General features: G+C 44.9%; 1 protein-coding gene across 1 annotated transcript in view; it reads left to right on the forward strand.

Annotated features, from left to right (window-relative positions):
• Nucleotides 1–23861, forward strand: part of LOC126336868 (protein NDNF) — a 376430-nt gene that overhangs the window by 271704 nt on the left and 80865 nt on the right. Inside the window, exons 3-4 of the mRNA XM_050000973.1 lie at nt 5455–5570; nt 13849–14095. Coding sequence (XP_049856930.1) covers nt 5455–5570; nt 13849–14095 — 363 coding nt within the window. The remainder of the gene's footprint in view (nt 1–5454; nt 5571–13848; nt 14096–23861) is intronic.

Genomic DNA, 23861 nt, shown 5'->3' on the forward strand with positions numbered 1-23861 from the left:
TGGCTCTGAGCACTATGGGACTTATCTTCTCAGGTCATCAGTCCCCTAGAACTTAGAACTACTTAAACCTAACTAACCTAAGGACATAACACACATCCATGCCCGAGGCAGGATTCGAACCTGCGACCGTAGCGGTATCGCGGTTCCAGACTGTAGCGCCTAGAACCCCTCGGCCACTCCGGCCGGCCTTTCTGAAAGGAATCGTCATTGATGATGAGTCGTGGCCGTACCAATACGCACCCGAAATCAAGTAAAAAAAGCACCGTCTTCAGGCCACAAGTGGCCCATCGGGACCATCCGAGCGTCGTGTCATCCCCGGTTGAGGATGTGGATAGGAGGGGCGTGTGGTCAGCACACCGCTCTCCCGGTCGTTATGATGGTTTTCTTTGACCAGAGCCGCTACTGTTCGGTCGAGTAGCTCCTCAAGTGGCATCACGAGGCAGAGTGCATCCCGAAAAAAATGGCAACAGAGCGTGGCCGCTGGAGGGTCACCCATCCAAGTTCCGGCCAAGCCCGACAGCGCTTAACTTCGGTGATCTCACAGGAAACGGTTTCCACTGCAGCAAGGCCGTTGCCTCGAAATCAAGTAGGCTTCTAGGAAGTGAAACACGCTGATTCCGCAGAACATAAAAATTCAGAGTGACTCAGTCTGCTAAGAAAGTGGAGTGACAGTCTTCTGGGATATGCGTCGTATGTTACTGGTGGAATTTGGTGAACAGGTGAATGCTACAGCCTACATTAAAACTAAGTTGCATCGTGCCCTTAGTGACAAACGCCACGGCAGTAATGCTGACGGTTTAATTTTCTCATTTTGAGAAGACCGAAGGAGCTATCAGTTTTGCTTGCTATAAACATTCAGCAGGGAAGATCGCACAAATATTCCTTTATTGAAAACAAACGCTTTCGACGGACTTTGCTATCATCCTTAGGACTTTAAAAAATTTTTTTAATGAAACATGTTCATTTTACGTTGGACCTCACGCCAAGTTGTCATGCGCATAAAAATCAGCATATTATAACATGTTTGTCTTATCTGAAATATTTAAAAACATAAAGCAGTTTCGTCAAATGCTTATGCTTGTTTCATCACAAAAAAACAGCACACAGTAGTACATCTGTTTACTTAATCTGTAGATTTTTAATGTTTAGAATATGTCCAGATTATATAAACAGATGTCGCTACTGTGTACTGTGTTTTTAGATGTAACAAGCATCTGGACTCGATGCATATTGAACAAGCTGCTTTATGTTTTTAAATATTTTAGTTATATCAAACCTTTTATAATGTGCTGATTTTTATCCACATGACAACTTAGCCGGTATTTCAAGCAGTGTTGCTTGTCTGTTAGCACTGACAACTCCACGAGAATGCCGTTGCTCTCGGTCGTTAAATCAAGGCCGTCGGCTAATGTGTTGTTCTTGGTGACATATAATGCCTGAAATTTGCTGTTATCAGCACACTCTTTACACTTTGGATCCCGGAATATTGAATTCCCGAAAGATTTCTGAAATATAACGTCCCGTGCGTCTAGCTCCAACCATCATTCCGCATTCAGTCTGCTAATTTCCGACGTGAGGCCATACTTACGTCGACATCTTTTGACGTGAATCACCTTAGCATAAATGACAACTCCTCCAATGCACTGCAGTTGTATACGTTGTGTACGGGACACTACCGCCGTCTATGTATGTGCATATCGTAGTCTCATGAATTACGTCACCTCAGTGGGTTTTTTTGGGATGGGGGTGTTAGCGAGAAACAAAATTAGAAAAGGTTTGAAATTAAGTGTAAAGACTGTCAAAACACGCTATGTGCCCCCATTCTCAAATACTCGGTGAATGAAGTCTGGGTAATTTGTAAGCCATGGGTTACGCTGCCTTAGGACATATTCAAAGTTTATGTATTTAATACTAGCTCATTGTATCAGACATTTAATTAGTATATTATAACAGCATATTCAATTTTTAAATTCGGTCAATAACTACACAAAATACTGGAAATCAAATTTTTCTATCCCTGGATGCCGTTAGAGACGCGACCTGCAAATGGAATTTGGTGACCGTTTTAGCCTAGTGAACATGTATTAACAAAACAACAGTGAAACGAGTATCACATAACACGATTCAACGTTGTGGTGGACCAAACAACTTTTGATAAATGAACTATATGAATAACTCTCAGAAATGTATAACACGACTTCATTTGAATTCCCAGTTTTGAGTAAAATATTTATGTAATTGTGGTAGAATGATGTAATTAAAGGAAAGTGTGAAGAATATGACGGATTACTTTATCTCAAAATGTGGTCATAATTGGCCCATACGTTTTTTAGTCTCAGGAAAGTGACTTATAAAGTCTGATTTCAGCAGACGAAAATTCAGACTAGGTACAAGTAAACCGCCAGAGCTGGAGCAAAGCGAATGGATCCAAAACGAATGGTTTACAGTATTTTCATATCCTAAGATGCGAATAGGAGGCTTTTGGAGAAGCTGCGGATGCGATCAGCAGTTTTATTGCCAGCACAGACTTTTAGCTCGGATGGTAGAAGACCACTTCTTTTCCAGATGCACCTGCAGTCAACTCAAAAATGGAAAGCAAGAGAGTAAAGCGTACAGCAAAAGATCAATAATGCTGCAGAAGAACACATTGTTCCACATACTCTACACAGAATCTTATAGATATGCATCGGACATTAAATCTGTACTAGCAGAAGTGAGCGAGTTAGGTGTTTCCGGCATAATTTCAACCTTAAATGGACACGGTTGCGTAATCGCTCCATCACACATTTTTTGAGGAAGCTTTACTGCGCACGTCTAATAGAAGATCATATTCGTTCTGTCAGAGGATTCTGATTTCAGTAGTGTTTTCTGCACCTCATGTATCTTTCGGTTGTCAACTTCTGGTTTCTCTACAGAGAGTAGTGTACTGAAAACCAGTCTTTGAAAGAGAGCAATATGGACCTTCTTAAGCTTATGATGTCTTTGGTAGAGGTTCTTTTGGTCTGCCAAGACAGAAAGAGGAAGGCAGAAGAGAGCGAGACACAGTCAGATGAGTTAGGCTCCTCAAAAAAGATGAAAACATACAAACCTGATCCAAAACGGGCACGACCACCGGACCACAGTGGCTAACGTTTGCAAGAAATTTAGTTGAACAAGACTTTCTATAAATTTAATAAACATCACACATGTCATGACACTCTTCCGTTGATGCGTTCTGTTCTCTTCGAGCACTGTTTCTGAATATTTTATGTGCTGAACTATACTTTTATTTCTTCGTGCTCTTTCGTTATAAAGTCTAAGGGTACAGAATAGTCCTGATAAGAGATTGAAAACCCCTGTCGGGCCTTGTGACGTCCATTTGGCTAAGACAAACGCTTGCGAAGTATCTGGCTGTAGGTTCCAAACCCAGATCAACACGCAATTTTCTCATGACTCACATTGCATTAAAAAAATGGAATATCTACACTCACGCTCATAAATTAAGGATAATGCTGATACATGGTGAAACAACGCTCTGGTCGGCAGTTTGCGGGTTTAAATCACCTCGGGGTATGACCATGCGGTGCATTCGACCTGCGGTCGTCGCACGGTGGCGCTGGCAGCAGACCATATACACAGAGGTATGTTGGTGCATGTCAGAGTAACGTGCTGCGAGTAAGTGTGCAGACGTTTCCAGACGTGCTAATGGTGACTGTGTGCTGAAAATGGCTCAAAGGTCGCATATTGATGACGTTATGAGGGGTAGAATACTAGGGCGACTGGAGGCCGGTCAAACACAGCAGGTATTGGCAAGGGGCCTCCGTGTGCCACAAAGTGTGATCTAAAGATTATGGTAAGGATTCCAGCAGTCAGGAAACGTGTCCAGGCGCTGCAGTGCGGTACGTCCACAGTGAACAACACCACAACAAGACCGATATCTCACCATCAGTGCCCGCAGACGGCCACGGAGGACTGCAGGTAGCCTCGCTCGAGAACTTACCGCAGCCACTGGAACAGTTGTCTCCAGGCACACTGTCAAGAGACAACTGGACAGATATGGTTTATTAACCTGGAGATCTGCAATATGCATTCCACTGACCACTGGTCACAGGGGAGCCCGTAAAGCCTGGTGTCAAGAACACAGTACATGGTCATTGGAACAGTGCTCCCAGGTTATGTTCACGGACGTGTCCATGTATAGTCCGAACAGTGATTCCCGCCGGGTTTTCATCTGGCGTGAACCAGGAACCAGATACCATCCCCTTAATGTCCTTGAAAGGGACCGTGTGGAGGTCTTGGTTTGATAGTGTGGCGCGGGATTATGATTGGTGTGTGTACACCCCTGCATGTCTTGGCAGAGGAACTGTAACAGGTCACGTGTATCCGGACGTCATTTTGCACCAGTATGTCCGGCTTTTCAGGGGTGCAGTGGGTCCCACTTTCCTCCTGATGGATGATAATGCACGGCCCCACTGTGGTGTCATTGTGGACGAGTATCTTGAAACATAAGATGTCATTCGAATGGAGTACCCTGCCTGTTCTCCAGACCTAAACCACATCTAGCACGGCTGGAATGCTCTCGGTCGACGTATCGATGCACGTTTTCAAACCCCTACGACACTTCAGGAGCTCCGACAGGCACTGATGCAAGAAAGAGTGGCTATACCCCAGCAGCTACTCGATCATCTGATCCAGAGTATGCCAACCCATTGTGCGGCCTGTGTACGTGTGCATGGTATTCATATACCATATTTACCTCTGGGTACATGCGCAGGAAGCAGTGGTGTTTTGTTGCACATGTTTTTCGGGACGGTTTTCTCAACTTCTCACCAATACCGTGGACTTACTGATCTGTGTCGTATGTGTTTCCTATGTACCTATGCTATTATCGCCAGTTATGTGTAGTGCCACGTTGTGTGGCACCACATTCTGCAGTTATCACTTATTTATGAGCATGAGTGTAGGTAACCAGGTCTCCAGCTAAGACAACTGTAATATGTTGATTTATAAAATACAAACCATTTCCTTTTAACATCCACATTCTTGAAATGTGCGATATATATATATATATATATATATATATATATATATATATATATATATATATATATATATATATATATCATATTGTGTCAAAGCACAAGTAGTAGTTTCATTAGTGCTATCATTTCTACATAGAGTGCTAACGAACATGGAAATAGGTATAACACCCTAATAACATTCATATGCAACACACTTGCTTAATTTAAACTATATCTGGATATAATTTCTTGGTCGTAGACATTTGGGATGTCTTGCAGCTGTGGTCAGTCAACGCCTCTCGGTCCATCAATCCTAATAGCAAAACATCATGGAGATGTCCTGATGATCACACTCACAAACCGTACAAGCACCTATATATTTCAGTGACTGTATTTGAGAAATGCTCTGCTGCCAAACGTTGGTGCTGTGAGTAAGTAGTTTCCTTGCCCCCAGGTTCTTCCTGGTGAAGAAGAAGCGTGAGGGCCCACTGTCCATCACGGTGACGCCGTGCACCTCCAGCCTCCTCTGGTCGGTGGGCTACCGCAACGTCAGTAATGACGCCGAAATGGGTAAGTGACTGGCATCGTCCTACTGTCAGAGCAAAATCAAAGTTCAGATTCGTTCACAAATCCTAAATAAAAATTTTATGATATTTCACTAAAATTTCGACCACCGTTGTAATAGGCCTTCATCGCTGCGACGTATTTGCTATTGGGCCATATACTGCTCTTGACCGTCAGTGCTGTGCAAAATTAATATTTTGCAATTCTAGGCAACAAAAATATAAATAAAGAATCCTAGCAATAAATGACCTCAGTCATCCTCCTCCCCAATGGCGACATCTGCTCAAAAATCAAGTTCTGTAATGCTGAACCCAATTGATGGTGGGGTCAAATCATCAGTATTCAAAATGTTTCTCATAATGCGCAATAAACCTTTTATTCCTTGAATGATTCAAGATATCGAAACGAAGTTCCAGCAAACGATGGTAATCCGAGTTCAAAAATGGTTCAAATGGCTCTGAGCACTATGGGACTTAACATCTATGGTCATCAGTCCCCTAGAACTTAGAACTACTTAAACCTAACTAACCTAAGGACATCACACCACACCCAGCCATCACGAGGCAGAGAAAACCCTGACCCCGCCGGGAAACGAACCCGGGAACCCGGGCGTGGGAAACGAGAACGTTGGTAATCCGAGTGACACGTAATTTTCTTGTTTGTGTGAAGCAGACACAGTTTCTTCTAAATGGGGTAATATACTGCCACGTTACTGTCACAGATCGTTAAGCCACATTTATTCATTTTCTGCCGCTATTTAGTGTTTATTTTAGTGAGAATACTGGAACTGTGTGCTTGGAGAGGTAACCTTGTGCCACCCATGCTGGGGCAGTGTGTCACTGGAAACATTTCTACTGCCTCTTTTGTCGGCAGAAAGCAGTCTGTGAATCTCATTAGGTGAAGAGCGACACCTCTGTCGGTACTGGTATATTTCGCGCAAGTCGGATATTAACCCGCTGCACAGCTTTTGAAAGCTGTGATCAGTGAACGCCTTAGATTCTCTACAGTCTCCAATGACATACAGTTCTGCAAACAACTTAGAGCAATATACCGCGGTACCAGCTGGCCAATGTGGGAGTATCAGTTTCATTTGTCAGTTGCATTTGCTCTGAAATTTGGTTCAGCTTACAGAATTTCTACACAGGAATGAACGAAATTTAGCTGCATCAATGGGGAGAGCTGAAAATTGGTGCTAATGTCTCCTGCTTTAGTTAGAAATTCTTCTGATCACTAAGCCATCCGGACAGAGTAACCATAACAACTGCACGGAATCTCTCACCATGCCCAGTGTCTTAACTATTCCCCGTCCATTATCCTCATTACCTGCAGCGTTTCACCGATTCCCATAAGAGTTAGAGAGTGGTGTGCTTCTACACTGAAGGAATCATTGACCAGGCTCGCCTTGATTGTATATGTGGTGTCTAATCTTTGGACATGCGTGCAGTTGTGATGACTGCTTTTTGTGGATGTCTTAATGGTCTGAGCATCTATCTAGTAAGAAGGAGACCCTGGTTCGAAGACAGGCGTGGCATACATTTTCAACTTTCGTATTTACGTAAATTAATGCCTACTACGCAGCTAAATGTCGTTCATTCCTTCGTATCTTGATTTATGGTGGCTACAGGATCAAAACAGTGACTGTTTTTAGGACAGGTCCGAAAGGACAGACATCGCATTCACAACTTTTATCTACGTCACAGTAGACAGTGTTCTTGACACGTAAGCCTGACCAGTCATGGAGACACTGCATTGGCCCAGTACCAACTCAGTGTTTAGAAATGTGAAGCTCGTGCACAAAAAGAGGGAAGTTACATGTGCTTTCCAAAGCTTTTTCATGTATTTAGCAACATTTCTCGCCCATGACTTCGGCAACAGCATGGAGTTCTTCCCTGTGGGTAGAGTTTTTCGAAATGGAGTGTTTGAAAAGAGCAAGTAGATTGAAGGAATCGGTAGCCGGCTACCATCTGGTGAGATAATTTTGAAGGATCGCGTCGTAGAAACCGTCTGGTGCTGTTTCAGCACATTTTGCTGTACTTGAGGAACTGTAAGTTCGCACCACGCAGTAGCGAGATCCACATTCCGAGTAACTAGCTCAGTAGTGTGTTTCTATACACAACTTCACTCTTCTATCTCCCTCTACGCCCAACCTGATTATCATCCACAACCTACCGTCCCAGGGCAAGTTTTCCCAATTTTTAGTGAAAGTGCATGGTGCTCTGTTTTTAATGTCCTGTGTATCTTCTACCGTGTTCAGTGTTTTTCAAGTGTTATTTTAAGTGTTTAGTGATCTTAAGGTGTTTCACAAATGTTTTTAACTGTACCGTCTGTCCATATTTTAAACAATTCATGAATACAGCATTATACATTTATCTTTCTCCCATTCACATCACTTTTTCGAATAATTTTAAATTCATAGCACATACTCTTCTTTCTTTTTTGTCTTAGCAGCTAAGTTAGTTCTACTGGCTGAAGAGCAGCTTTTTATACCACTGAAAGCCCACTGAAAGCCAACCCGCCCTCACCCATCATCCTCATCCACCCACGTGAGCCGCGGGGGCGGGGGGGGGGGGGGAGGCGATCAAATAACAATAACAAAAAAAAAAAACAAGTCGCCAAGTAGCAAACAGCATATCGATGTCGAAACAGGAAATATTTCACATTATGATTGCTTACAGCACCCTATTTTCATATGGTGGCAGAAAGTGGAAGTATTATTTTTTTCAGCTTACTCCCCTAGCGCACCAATTATTAATGAGCTTACCTAGAATTTTTCACTGTCCTGCGATGTATACAACCAGCACTGTAGCACTCGAAACATCCTTAGTTTAATTATAACCACTCAGTATAAATTATGGCCATGCTACATACAGAACTGAGTTCAGGGTATGCTGATACGATAGCTCCATAGTAAGCAGTCATATACAACCACACAATCGTAGAAAGATCGTACCCAAAGACTGGAAAGTTAAACAAGTCACACCAGTACCCAAGAAAGGTAACAGGAGTAATCTGCTCAATTATAGACACATATCACTAAAGTTGATTTGCAGTAGGATTTTGAAACATATCCTGTGCTCGAACGTTATGAATTATCTCGGAGAAAACGATTTATTGACAAATAGTCAAGACGAATTCAAAAAAATATCGCTCTTCATTCTCACGAAGCAATGAATGCTATCAACAGGGGGCGTCAAATTGATCCATATTTTTAGAATTCCAGAAAGCTTTTGCAACTGTTTCTCACAAGGGACTCCTAATTAAATTACGTATCTAGGGAGTATCGTTTCAGTTGTGTGACTAGACTCGTGATTTCCTGTCAGAAAGGTGACAGTTCGTAATTGACGGAAAGTCATCGAGTAAAAGAGAAGTAATATCTAGCGTTCTCCAAGGAAGTTTAGTAGGCTCCGTGTTGTTTCCGATCTTCATAAACGATTTAAGAGACAATCTGAGAAGTCCTCTTAGATGTTTGCACATGATGCTGCCATTTAAGGTCATGTAAAGTCATCAGATGATCAAGACTCATTGCAAAATAATTTAGAAATATGTATGGTTCAAAAAGCTGGCAAATGATTCTCCATAAGGAAAAGTGTCAACTCATCCATATGAGCACTGATAAGAACCTTCTAAATATCAGTTACACGATAAATGACACGAATCTAAAGATTGTAAACTCTGCTAAATACTTAGGAATTACAATTAGGAAAACTTTAACTGGGACGATCATTAAATGAAACAATAAGTTTACTGACATTAGGAACTGTTTATTTATCTCCACGATGCGTTTCAAAGGGTTAATCCTCCATCTTCAGGTGGGTTTACATTTGGTAGTATGAAATGGGTGTGTGTGTGTGTCTGTATGCTGTGTTGAGATTTTTTGGAGGAACTTACGGCACTGTCTAGAGGAGGAACAAAAAACTATTTCAGAACATGGTTTTGGGTTTCCTTTGATTACAAACTCAATGTATATCTAACGGTAAAAGTGAAATAAGTAAATTAAATTACCTAAAGTGATCACAGGTTCCGTTCACTGCCGTGACAAATCACATGTATACTGTCATATTTTCTAAACAAATATGGCGTCTGAAAACTATTAAACCCAAGGGTCATATAGCAGAAGAGGAACATTATACCAAAGTACAAAGAATATACATCGTAACAACATTCTTACAGTATAAGTTTTAAAAGCTTTTGGAGATCATTGTTTTGAGGTGTTGAATACATGTGTTGGAATAAATATTTCAGGTGGTATATATCCGATTTTGCCAAGTTAATATAGCTTAAACTTTGTATTCGTTTATATATTCAGGTTACAAGCTGCAAACTTTAATTACAATAATTATGTTGGCTACAGTGGTAAAATTATACATAAATAACAGGTTTGGTTGGGATTCACAGATATGAGTGAAAGGCTGGAGGCAGAGGGAGAGGAAGAGAAAGAGAAAGTGAGTAGGAGAGAGAGGGTGGATGGAGTAATTGGATGAGAGCAAACTTTCCAAAGCAGTGGGTTCTTTAAGATTATATGTAACATGTAATAACTGCCTAAAGCTTGGTGTAGTAAACTTAGTTAATGCTTGAAAATATGCAGGTAGATGTATAGTTTGTGCCATTGGTTAAAGTACATATAGTTTCAAGCTGACAGGGGATACAAGATGTTAGTGTGATGATATATTTATGAATGAGGTGAATCCCTTGTATATTTGGGGGATGTCATGGCAACATAACTAAATATTTATGGTAAATATGAAGGTTTGTGTGTGTTTGTATGTGTGTGTGTGTGTGTGTGTGTGTGTGTGTGTGTGTGTGTGTGTGTGTGTGTGGTGTGTGTGCGCACATTGCAAATTTAATAACGTAGACAGTTACTGAAAATAGAGATGATACTATGATACATATTGTCATTTTTGTCATTTAAGATGTATTCAGGTTGTTTTGTTTGGTGTATGTGTATCTGTAGTGTTTCAAGGATGTCTAGGACTTTTGCCTTTCGGTTGGATGTGTGGGATGTTGATACTTGTGTTGTTAACACGGTGTTTTCTTTCATGCAGGTGGGTGGCTATTGCTGATGTGCGGTATTTTTTGTTTCTTAGTGCCGCCCTGTGTTCTTTGAACTTAATCTCAAAAGATCTGCCTGTTTGGCCTATGTAGAAGCAGTCATCGTGCAAACATTCAATTTTGTACACACCTGTGTGATGAAGTAGGTTTGTGTGTTGATAGTGTGAGGTAACGTATGTCCAATCTTGTTGTCTATGGTAAAGGTTACACTTGTGCCTTTTCGCTTGAAGACATTGACAGTCTGATATGAAATATGACCTAGAAAGGGAATTTTATGGAAGATGTTTTTTGTGATATGATTGCTTTGCCACTATTGAGTGTTTTGGGTGTCTACTATGAAGCTGTTATAAACATTTGCAATAGCTGTTTGCTTTATTATTTCGATCTCTTTTTCACATTTGTCTTCATAGAGTGATAGTTAGATATCTCTATTGATCATGTACCGGAAGGTTGTCATTTTGTGGTCTGTGTGGTTGAAAGAGGAGCTGTGGATTGTAGTATACCTTCGATAAATTTCAAACTGGTATCTGCTATCCTTTAGTCTAATGCCAAGGTCTCAAAAATTAATACTGTCAACTTCCTGGTGTTAAAATGTAAATTTTATGTTTTCATTGGAGTTATTGAATAATTGGTTCAACTCACTGGTGTCATTTTTTGTGCCATTGACTAAAATGATGGTATCATCTACAAATCTTTTGAGGAGGTAGCGATCGGAATTCAGGGTTTTGTCTTCTAATTTACTTATAAGTATTTCAGCTAGCAATCCGAGAAGGCCGGCCGGAATGGCCGAGCGGTTCTAGGAGCTTCAGTCAGGAACCGCGCTGCTGTTACGGTCGCAGGTTCGAATCCTACCTCGGGCATGGATGTGTGTGATGTCCTTAGGTTAGTTAGGTTTAAGTAGTTCTAAGTTCTAGGGGACTGATGACCTCAGATGTTGAGTCCCAGAGCCGGCCGCGGTGGTTACGCGGTTAAGGCGCTCAGTCCGGAACCGCGCGACTGCTACGGTCGCAGGTTCGAATCCTGCCTCGGACATGGATGTGTGTGATGTCCTTAGGTTGGTTAGGTTTAAGTAGTTCTAAGTTCTAGGGGACTGATGACCAAAGATGTTAAGTCCCATAGTGCTCAGAGCCATTTGAACCATTTTTTTTAGTCCCATAGTGCTCAGAGCCATTTGAATCCGGAAAGGTTTGAGCCCATAGCGAGACCATCTGATTGTTTGTAGATTGTATTGTTAAATTTAAAATGGTTGTGTGAAAGTGTGAATTTGAGCAGGCCCATTACTTCCGTAATCTGAGTTGAATGGATTTTTTGTGCTTTTGTAGGTTGGCATTAATTATCTATAGTGTGGGATCTATTAGCAGAGTGGAATAATGGTTTTGTATGTCAGATGAAGCAAGTGTGGATCCATCAGGAACTTCTAGTATTTTGACGTTTTGTGTAAATTCTGCTGTGTTTTTAAGTGTTTTTCATTATTGATTGTGTATGATTCTTTGAGGATTTTGTAGAGCATTTTGTTGAGTTAGAATGTTGGGCTGTTCCTACAGTTCACTATAGGCCTGATGGGATAATGTTCTGTTAATCCTTGGACCAAATATTGTCCAGACGCCATGGTGTTTTCAAAATATGACAGTATACATGTGACGTGTTACGACAGTTAAAGGAACCTGTAGCCACCGTGGGTACTCTGTTTTAGTTATTTCATTTTTACCTTTAGATATACGTTTAGTTTTTTCTCTAAAGAAACCCATAATCACGTTCTGAAATAGTGTTTTATTTCTCCAGTAGACAGTGCCATAAGTTTTTCCAAAAACTCGTGACACAACACATACACACACACACACACACACACACACACACACACACACACACACAGACACACACACACACACACACACACACACACACACACACACACACACACGCACGCACACGCACATTACATACTAACAAATGTAAATCTACCACATGATGGAGATTTTAACCTTTGAAACGCATTCAAGAGATAAATAAACAGTGACACGTGACAGTAAATTTGTTGCATCATTTAATCTCAATAACAGTTACAGTAAAGCACAAACTAAAATTTTCGTATTTAAAGTTGAAACGATCGCACAGAAAATGTTGTGGGAAAAGCAAACCAAATTGTCATTTATTGGCGGAACACTTAGAAAATATAACAGCCCTACCAAAGAGACTGCTTACGCTATGGTTTTCCGCCCTCCTCTGGAGTACTGCTGTGCAGTGTGGTGTGCACATCAGGTAGATTCATTTTGCACTATCGTGAAATAGGGAAGAGAGTGCCACAGATATCGTATTCGAATTGGGAAAAAAATTGGAAATTTGTGGTAAGATCTTATGGGACCAAACCGCTAAGGTCAGCCACGCGGGATTAGGCGAGCGGTCTAAGGCGCTGCAGTCATGGACTGTGCGGCTGGTCCCGGCGGAAGTTCGAGTCCTCCCTCGGGCGTAGATGTATGTGTTTGTCCTTAGGATAATTTAGGTTAAGTAGTGTGTAAGCTTAGGGACTGATGACCTTAGCAGTTAAGTCTCATGAGATTTCACATACGTTTGAACATTTTTTTGCTAAGGTCATCGGTCCCTAGGCTTACACACTACTTAATCTAACTTAGATCAACCTACGCTAAGGACAACAAACACACCCATGCCCGAGGGAGGACTGGAATCTCTGACGGGGGGAGCCGCGCGAACCGTGGCAGGACGCCCAAGACCGCGCGGCTACCCCGCGCGGGTTCGAATTGGGGTTGCAGTCATTAAAACAAAGCCATTTTTCGCTGCGGCAGGACCTTCTCGTGAAATTTTAATCATCAGTTTTCTCTTCAGAGAGTGAAAATATTTTGTTGGCGGCCGCCTATGTAGGGACAAATGATCGCCTTAATAAAATGAGAAAAACGGAACTCGCACCGATAGATTTTTCCCGCGCGCTTTTCGAGACTGGAACAGTGGAGAAAAAGCCTGAAGCTGGTTCTGGGAACCCTCTGACAGGCACTTAATTGTGAGCTGCACAGTAATCATGTAGCTGTAGATGTACATTGTCCTCGAGCTCCAACAAGTCATTCGGTACGGTAGCTGATGGGAGCAGCAGAATAAAAAGAAGTCCTCAAATTAAATAGTAAGGTAGCTGCTCGGAGCACTCGGTAGTGGGCCATCATTGGCTCATGTGATGGCCCGTGCCTCGCGCAAGCTTCAGTGGCGCTAGCCGCGGTGTTGTCGGCAGGCGACCCGGAGCCGGAGCAGTCGCTGGGCGAGTACCGCGGCCGGCAGCTGCGCACGCTGCAGGTGCGGCCCGCGGCGCCCGGCCTGTACACGGTGCGCGTGGCGCCGCTCGAGGCCCAGTCGTACGTGATGCTGTACGCCACGCAGCAGCCGGGCGGGCCCGGGCCGCTCTCCGTGCGCCACAGGCCGCGCCTCAAGCTGCAGCGCCGGCAGCGCCGCAAGGGACTCACCGTGCGCTGGGAGCCCAGGTAAGCCGCCGCCTGCTGCCGCTCTCACTCCTGCCGCCACTCACCATTGCTGTCATAACCACCTTCATGCCCCGCGTATTACGAGGGGCGGTCGAAAAGCAACACACAATAGCTTTTTTTTTTTTTACTGCTCAAGCTATTGCAGCTGGAATGTCGAAATTTCACGAGAGTGTTTCACAATTCGCGTTACACACTTCTGGAGGTTGTGGAGGGGACATAGTGGACAAAGTTGTCCACAGAAACTCATGTCCGGAAACGTCATTCGGCGACGTTGCAGAGCGTCAAAATTTACAGGTGCTGGCACGTGTTATTAATGTATGTACACTCCTGGAAATGGAAAAAATAACACATTGACACCGGTGTGTCAGATCCACCATACTTGATCCGGACACTGCGAGAGGGCTGTACAAGCAATGATCACACGCACGGCACAGCGGACACACCAGGAACCGCGGTGTCGGCCGTCGAATGGTGCTAGCTGCGCAGCATTTGTGCACCGCCGCCGTCAGTGTCAGCCAGTTTGCCGTGGCATACGGAGCTCCATCGCAGTCTTTAACACTGGTAGCATGCCGCGACAGCGTGGACGTGAACCGTATGTGCAGTTGACGGACTTTGAGCGAGGGCGTATACTGGGCATGCGGGAGGCCGGGTGGACGTACCGCCGAATTGCTCAACACGTGGGGCGTGAGGTCTCCACACTACATCGATGTTGTCGCCAGTGGTCGGCGGAATGTGCACGTGCCCGTCGACCTGGGACCGGACCGCAGCGACGCACGGATGCACGCCAAGACCGTAGGATTCTACGCAGTGAAGTAGGGGACCGCACCGCCACTTCCCAGCAAATTAGGGACACTGTTGCTCCTGGGGTATCGGCGAGGACCATTCGCAACCGTCTCCATGAAGCTGGGCTACGGTCCCGCACACCGTTAGGCCGTCTTCCGCTCACCTCCCAACATCGTGCAGCCCGCCTCCAGTGGTGTCGCGACAGGCGTGAATGGAGGGACGAATGGAGACGTGTCGTCTTCAGCGATGAGAGTCGCTTCTTCCTTGGTGCCAATGATGGCCGTATGCGTGTTTGGCGCCGTGCAGGTGAGCGCCACAATCAGGACTGCATACGACCGAGGCACACAGGGCCAACACCCGGCATCATGGTGTGGGGAGCGATCTCCTACACTGGCCGTAAACCTCTGGTGATCGTCGAGGGGACACTGAATAGTGCACGGTACATCCAAACCGTCATCGAACCTATCGTTCTACCATTCCTAGACCGGCAAAGGGAACTTGCTGTTCCAACAGGACAATGCACGTCCGCATGTATCGCGTGCCACCCAACGTGCTCTAGAAGGTATAAGTCAACTACCCTGGCCAGCAAGATCTCCGGATCTGTCCCCCATTGAGCATGTTTGGCACTGGATGAAGCGTCGTCTCACGCGGTCTGCACGTCCAGCACGAACGCTGGTCCAACTGAGGCTCCAGGTGGAAATGGCATGGCAAGCCGTTCCACAGGACTACATCCAGCATCTCTACAATCGTCTCCATGGGAGAATAGCAGCCTGCATTGCTGCTAAAGGTGGATATACACTGTAGTAGTGCAGACATTGTGCATGCTCTGTTGCCTGTGTCTATGTGTCTGTGGTTCTATCAGTGTGATCATGTGATGTATCTGACCCCAGGAATGTGTCAATAAAGTTTCCCCTTCCTGGGACAATGAATTCACGGTGTTCTTATTTCAATTTCCAGGAGTGTATATACGGAATGATTCCGCGATGACGTTACAAACGTTCTCCGGTATTGGAGAAATACATACGGATCCATTTCAGGCCTCTACCAGAAACCAATGAGTCGAAAGTTATAATACAAAACCATGTATACACTACTGGCCATTAAAATTGCTACGCCACAAAGATGACGTGCTACAGACGCGAATTTTAAACCGACAGGAAGAAGATGCTGTGATATGCCAATGATTAGCTTTACAGACCATTCACACTAGGTTGGCGCCGGTGGCGACACCTACAGCGTGCTGACATGAGGAAAGTTTCCAACCGATTTCTGATACATAAACAGCAGTTGACCGGCGTTGCCTGGTGAAACGTTGTTGTGATGCCTCGTGTAAGGAGGAGAAATGCGTACCATCACGTTTCCGACTTTGATAACGGTCGGATTGTAGCCTATCGCGATTGCGGTTTATCGTATCGCGACATTGCTGCTCGCGTCGGTCGAGATCCAATGACTGTTAGCAGACTATGGAATCGGTGGGTTCAGGAGGGTAATACGGAACACCGTGCTGCATCCCTGCGGCCTCGTATCACTAGCAGTCGAGATGACAGGCATCTTATCCGCAAGGCTGTAGCGGATCTTGCAGCCACGTCTCGATCCCTGAGTCAACACATGGGTGCACGAATGGTAAAACGTCATTTTTTCGGATGAATCCAGGTTCTGTTTACAGCATCATGATGGTCGCATCCGTGTTTGGCGACGTCGCCGTGAATGCACATTAGAAGCGTGTATTCCTCATCGCCATACTGGTGTATCACCCGGCGTTATGGTATGGGGTGCCATTGGTTACACGCCTCGGTCACCTCTTCTTCGCACTGACGGCGCTTTGAACAGTGGTCGTTACAGGTGTATTACGACCCGTGGCTCTACTCTTCATTCGATATATTAAGGCGAGACGGCCCACATTATCTCTTCAGCGCAGGCTCGAACTCTTACATCGGTGAAATGCTACAATTAATTAGCGTAATAGGCAAGGGACTCTACATTCATAGTGCAAAGAAAGTTGAGAATTTGGGTTTGAGGGGGTCGGGGGGGGGGGGGGCGGGGTTGCTAGTTTAATCCGTGCAGCAGCAATCAGCACTCTGTCCGGATGGCTTAATAGTCAGAGCATTTGTCCCGTAAGCAGGGGACTCTCGTTCGAATCCCTGTACGGCACACATTTTCAGCTCTCCCGATTAATTTTAATTAAGACAAGCTTGCACCCAATGTCTGTAATTCCTTTGTGTCTTGAAAACCGTTCTGAGCGCTTATTCCATCTTCACTAGTGTAAAACACATCGGCTCTACTGAACAAGTGCTCATAGCTCTAAGCATATCCATTTTAGAGAACACTTTAGAGACTTTTCATTCTTGTTTTCATCGATATTACCACCTCTGAACGTTGCCTACCCTACAGTCTTAGCAATAACAGTACCAGTACATATAATCCTTCGTGAGAGGTATTAGAACGATTTTCGATTATAACTTTCGACTACTTCATTTCCGGCATAGTAACACTCACCTCAAATTGATACTTTTAGGCCTCTCCATCATCATTGAGAGTAACATCAACACTTTGACACGCGCGGGCGCCTTCGACTTTGGCGCTTTATAGCGCCGTTGCATGACGTTGCCAGACATTGGACATTGGTTCCTAAGTAATACTTGATCTACTATGTCCACTCTACAGCCTCTAGAAATGTTTAACCTATAGCCTCTATAACTGTAAAACATGAATTGTGAAAGATCCTGTAGCTTTAAGTTTATGCCGGCAGAAGTGGCCGAGCGGTTCTAGGCACTACATCTGGAACCGCGTGACCGCTACGGTCGCAGGTTCGAATCTTGCCTCGGGCACGGATGTGTGTTATGTCCGTAGATTAGTTAGGTTTAAGTAGTTCTAAATTCTAGGGGACGGATGACCTCAGAAGTTGAGTCCCATAGTACTCAGAGCCATTTGAACCATTTTTTTTAAGTTTGTAATACAGAGGGTATTTTATTTTCATTTATAGCCCCAGTGAGAGAAGCCCGAGCTACGAAACAAACATAGCGTGCATGTTACAGTCAGCTTGTGATGACAGCGAAATGTAGTTCGATATTTGTGGGCCCAATCGCATAAATCAAGTGAAATTGACAGGGATATGAGTGTCGTTTATGGGGACGACTATATGGACCATAGCAATGTCTCCAGGCAGTGTGGATTCCTCCAAGAGGGCCGTCTGAACCTCAATGATTCGCCACATCCTGGGCTGCGGCAGGTAACTGTCGCAAACTTAAACGACCGGCGTGTGAAACTGGAGACCCCACCGCAGCAGCTCAACATTTCCTATGGTGTGGTGTACGCTATTGTTCATGACACATTGGAGTTTAGTAAAGTTAGTGCTCACTGTGTGCCTAACAACCTGACAGACAACCACAAGGACCACTGAATGATGACAAGCTTGGATCACTAACACGTTACGTCACAGAAGGGCATGTGTTTCTGAAATGAATTGTCAGTTACGGTAAATCGTGGCCATACCGCTACGTGCTAGAAACTAAGCAGGCCTCTATCGAGTAAAAACATTCAGTTTCCCGAGCAAGAGAAAAATTCAGACTACAACTGTTAAGAAAGTGCTTACGACAGCGTAGTGGGATATGCATGGTGTGTTATTTGTGGACTTTGCTGAACACAGGATGACTGTGAATGCTGCAGCCCGCATTAACACTTCGGTTAAATTGCGTCGTGTCCTTTGTGACAAATGCCACAACATTAAATCTGACAGTATCAAACTTCCGTATGACAATGTTCGCCCCCTTCTTCCTGCTCGTTTTCGTGTGAAAGTCTTCAAATTTGAGTGAGAGGTGCCCCAGCATTCACCATACAGTCCATACCTTGCACCTTCGTACTTCTCTTTCAAAGGAACCATCCCAGTATATGCCTGGAGCGATTCAGGGAAATCACATAAAACGTAAATCTGGACGATCAGACCCGCATTTGAACCATCGTCCTCCCGAGTGCGAGTCCAGTGTACCAACGTTCGAAGAACGCCCATAGTTGTGATGAGCAGCGGCAGCTAGGCGCCTGCAAATACAAGGCCATATGTGTAGGTGTCCGATAAAAGGAATGCCCCAATGATCAACCCACTTTCCGTCTGATCAACGGATCCAGCCCTTTTCCACTTTCTTCGTAAATCTGATGTTCTGGTGGATAGAATTCAGATGTTGTGAAAAGCGTCATATCTCTTCTTCACCGCGGGGCCACACTACAAACGTACCATAAACATATTGTCAGAAGACTTTTCTTTTAAGTTCTGCCGAATCAAGTGCCCTGTCCTCAGATTCTTCCACAATAAAGTTTGCAGTCAGAGGAGAAAGCCGTCTACCCATGGCAACACCATCAATTTGCTCAAAGTATTCACTGTTGAATAGAAAGTAGGTTGAGGAAAGCGCATAATGAAACAGAAGCTGTTATATCAGCTTGAAAATTACTGATTATGAGTGACAACGAAGGGACCCTAGACAAGAGAGAGACGACATCGAAGTTTGCTAATAAGTCCGACTCGTTAAGTCTAAGTGACGTCGGTCTATTAACAAAGTCAGCCTACTCGCATCTGAACACATCCGACTCCTTTTTGTGGGGCCTTATTAAAGACAAGGTGTAGAGCAATAACTCCATAGCTGAGCTGAAAACAGCCATTCAGGAGGTCATCGACAGCATCGATGTTCCGACACTTCAGCGGGTCACGAATAGACTCGCTATTCATCTGCATCACATTATCGCCTATGATGGCAGAAATAAAGAACATGTCATAACCTGAATCGGAATATCCGTAGTGATGTTTACATGTTGCATAAAGTGTGTACACTACATAGTTTGTAACTAATTAACGTTTTTTTCGTATACTTCACCCTTTATCTGTAAACTGTTCAGGCAGATTGTGGAGGAAGAGGAAATACCCAGAGAGTGGTGTGAGCCATACATATCTGCTATTTACAACAACAACAAAAAGGAAACAAGAAACAGACGAGTAATTATTAAGGAATTAGTGTTATGAGTTCTATCAGCATATTTTTGGTTGTTATGCTAAAAAACAGATTCGAAAGTGAGACTGAGGGAAATATGCGAGAGGAGCAGACAGCTTTTCAGTTCTATGGATAATTGTTTTAGCCTTAGGCAAATAAGTAAGTAGCCGCGCGGGATTGGCCGAGCGGTCTAGGGGACTGCAGCCATGGACTGTGCGGCTCGTCCCGGTGGAGATTCGAGTTCTCCCTCGGGCATGGATGTGTGTGTTTGCCCTTAGGATAATTTGGGTTAAATAATGTGTAACCTTAAGGACTGATGACCTTAGCAGTTAAATCGCATTAGATTTCACACACATTTGAACATTTTTGAAATAAGTGAGTAGGTGTAGTCTAAGAGTCAGAAAGTAGACCTATCATTTTCTGTACCTATCAACGGACTGTGGGAAGCGAACCACGATAGATATCCCAGATTCAAAGAATATTCACCAATCGTAGCAGTAGTTCAAGAAGGGACACGGTTGAGTGAGTGATTCCAAACATACACTCCTGGAAATGGAAAAAAGAACACATTGACACCGGTGTGTCAGACCCACCATACTTGCTCCGGACACTGCGAGAGGGCTGTACAAGCAATGATCACACGCACGGCACAGCGGACACACCAGGAACCGCGGTGTTGGTCGTCGAATGGCGCTAGCTGCGCAGCATTTGTGCACCGCCGCCGTCAGTGTCAGCCAGTTTGCCGTGGCATACGGAGCTCCATCGCAGTCTTTAACACTGGTAGCATGCCGCGACAGCGTGGACCTGAACTGTATGTGCAGTTGACGTACTTTGAGCGAGGGCGTATAGTGGGCATGCGGGAGGCCGGGTGGACGTACCGCCGAATGGCTCAACACGTGGGGCGTGAGGTCTCCACAGTACATCGATGTTGTCGCCAGTGGTCGGCGGAAGGTGCACGTGCCCGTCGACCTGGGACCGGACCGCAGCGACGCACGGATGCACGCCAAGACCGTAGGATCCTACGCAGTGCCGTAGGGGACCGCACCGCCACTTCCCAGCAAATTAGGGACACTGTTGCTCCTGGGGTATCGGCGAGGACCATTCTCAACCGTCTCCATGAAGCTGGGCTACGGTCCCGCACACCGTTAGGCCGTCTTCCGCTCACCTCCCAACATCGTGCAGCCCGCCTCCAGTGGTGTCGCGACAGGCGTGAATGGAGGGACGAATGGAGACGTGTCGTCTTCAGCGATGAGAGTCGCTTCTGCCTTGGTGCCAATGATGGTCGTATGCGTGTTTGACGCCGTGCAGGTGAGCGCCACAATCAGGACTGCATACGACCGAGGCACACAGGGCCAACACCCGGCATCATGGTGTGGGGAGCGATCTCCTACACTGGCCGTACACCTCTGGTGATCGTCGAGGGGACACTGAATAGTGCAGGGTACATCCAAACCGTCATCGAACGCATCGTTCTACCATTCCTAGACCGGCAAAGGGAACTTGCTGTTCCAACAGGACAATGCACGTCCGCATGTATCGCGTGCCACCCAACGTGCTCTAGAAGGTGTAAGTCAACTACCCTGGCCAGCAAGATCTCCGGATCTGTCCCCCATTGAGCATGTTTGGGACTGGATGAAGCGTCGTCTCACGCGGTCTGCACGTCCAGCACGAACGCTGGTCCAACTGAGGCGCCAGGTGGAAATGGCATGGCAAGCCGTTCCACAGGACTACATCCAGAATCTCTACGATCGTCTCCATGGGAGAATAGCAGCCTGCATTGCTGCGAAAGGTGGATATACACTGTACTAGTGCCGACATTGTGCATGCTCTGTTGCCTGTGTCTATGTGCCTGTGGTTCTGTCAGTGTGATCATGTGATGTATCTGACCCCAGGAATGTGTCAATAAAGTTTCCCCTTCCTGGGACAATGAATTCACGGTGTTCTTATTTCAATTTCCAGGAGTGTAGAAAGCGCTTCGGTAGGGTTGGAATAAGGCGCCAATCCTGTTTAAAATCATTTGCTGTAGCCTATATTTTCAAACGGTGGACTTGTCTTGGTATGTGGTTTCCTTTGCGGCATGGTACTATCTACTCATTATTATTTTCCCTTGATCAGGTACTGATAGCACAAACTAGAGGGGATGTTGAATGTATGATAAAGAAAATGGAAGCATCTGTACGAGGCATGCTTAGAATACTAAACGTATATAGCACTGCCGCAAAGCTGCAAAGCAGTTTGAATATTTGGGACCCATTATCAGTTCCTCGAGAAGCAGATATGGAACACAGAACCCAGAAGGCGAGAGGTGCAATTAAAATGCTAAGTGGAGTTTTGCGGAGTCGAGCAGTATCAAAAGAAAGAAAGAAGAGGAGCCTGCAAACAACAGTGGAAAGTATGCTAACTCACAGTGCAGAAGAATGGTCCTTAGGGGAATGGCACGGAAGCGGAATATGGGCAGTGGAGATGGACAGAATAAGGAAGGCAGCCAGGACATCCCGGGCAGAGTGGAGTGGAAAAGAGGAAATGAATGTGAAACAACCAGTCGTGCAAAGAACTGACACCAGAGCCCTTCAATAGTACGGCCACGTATGGCGAATGGAACAAGGACAATAGCCAGATGCGGTCCTGGAATGGTCGCCACCGGGAAGGAAGAAGCTTGGACGGCCGAGAGTAACATCGAGAACGTGAGTATTTACGACGACGAGGAAGAGAGATCTGAGAGAGGAATACTGCCATCGTCGTGAAAGTTGGCGAATGGGTATTCACGGCAACTGCTGAGAATTTTTTAAAAGTAAAGTAAGTTTCGGTTTGAAAACGATGACGAAACTGACTTTTGGAACGTCCATCGTAATTGGAGGTAAACCGATTCCCATTAGCCTCCTTACAAGGGGACCTCCCCATCGCACCCTCCCCAGATTTAGTTATAAGTTAGCACAGTGGATAGGCCTTGAAAATCTGAACACAGATCAATCGATGAAACAGGAAGAAGTTGTGTGGAAATACGAAAAATAAGCAAAATATACAAACTGAGTAGTCCATGCGCAAGATAGGCAACATCACGGACACTGCAAGCATAGGAGCGCCGTGGTCCCGTGGTTAGAGTGAGCAGCTCCGGAATGAGAGGTCCTTGGTTCGTGTCTTCCCAAGAGTGAAAAGTTTACTTTTTTTATAATTTATGATCTGTCCGTTCGTTCATTGACGTCTCTGTTCACTGTAATAAGTTTCGTAAGTTTAGTGTCTGTGTTTTGCGACCGCACCGCAAAACCGTGCGATTAGTAGACGACAGGACGTGCCTCCCCAATGGGAACCGAAAACAATTGAGCACAAGGTCATAGGTCAACCGATTCCTCCACAGGAAAACACGTCTGATATATTCTATACGACACTGGTGACGGCATATGCGTCAGATGACAGGAACATGTTATCGACCCACCTAACTTGTACACTTGGCGAATGGGTAAAAAGATTCTTTACCTTGCCCGATACTACGGCGCAGTCATCTTACATCGGACGGACGGGCGCACAGATAATTGTCTGAAAATAAAAAATTAAACTTTTCAATCGAAAGAAGACTTGAACCAAGGACCTCTCGTTCCGCAGTTGCTCACGCTAACCACTTTTTTTATGTTCGTCACTTGATCGAATTTATTTTTCAAAGATCAAATTGTCTCTCGTTTCTTCATGTCCTGAATCGCATCATCGAAAATGGAGTTCACATGACTGTTCTTCTGAGGAAGTTGGCGTATGTATCATAATAATTATTCATGCGTAGTAGCATGTGATGCTGGTCGGAAATGTACGTCCAAAAATCTCCTTCGCTCCTTTCTTTACTGGACAGCAGGTAAAATACCGCGTGTCCCTTCAACCAGTTGACGGCATTTTTCTTCCAGGTGGGTTATACGAGGGTCGGTCAAAAAGTAATGCCTCCCATTTTTTTTCTACTTTAAAAAATTAAGTGAAGTGAAAAATTTGAATTTGGCGCCATTCCTAAAACCTTCTTCTGCAAT

The sequence above is a fragment of the Schistocerca gregaria genome, chromosome 2 (genome assembly GCF_023897955.1).
Source record: "Schistocerca gregaria isolate iqSchGreg1 chromosome 2, iqSchGreg1.2, whole genome shotgun sequence".
Lineage (NCBI taxonomy): Eukaryota > Metazoa > Arthropoda > Insecta > Orthoptera > Acrididae > Schistocerca > Schistocerca gregaria.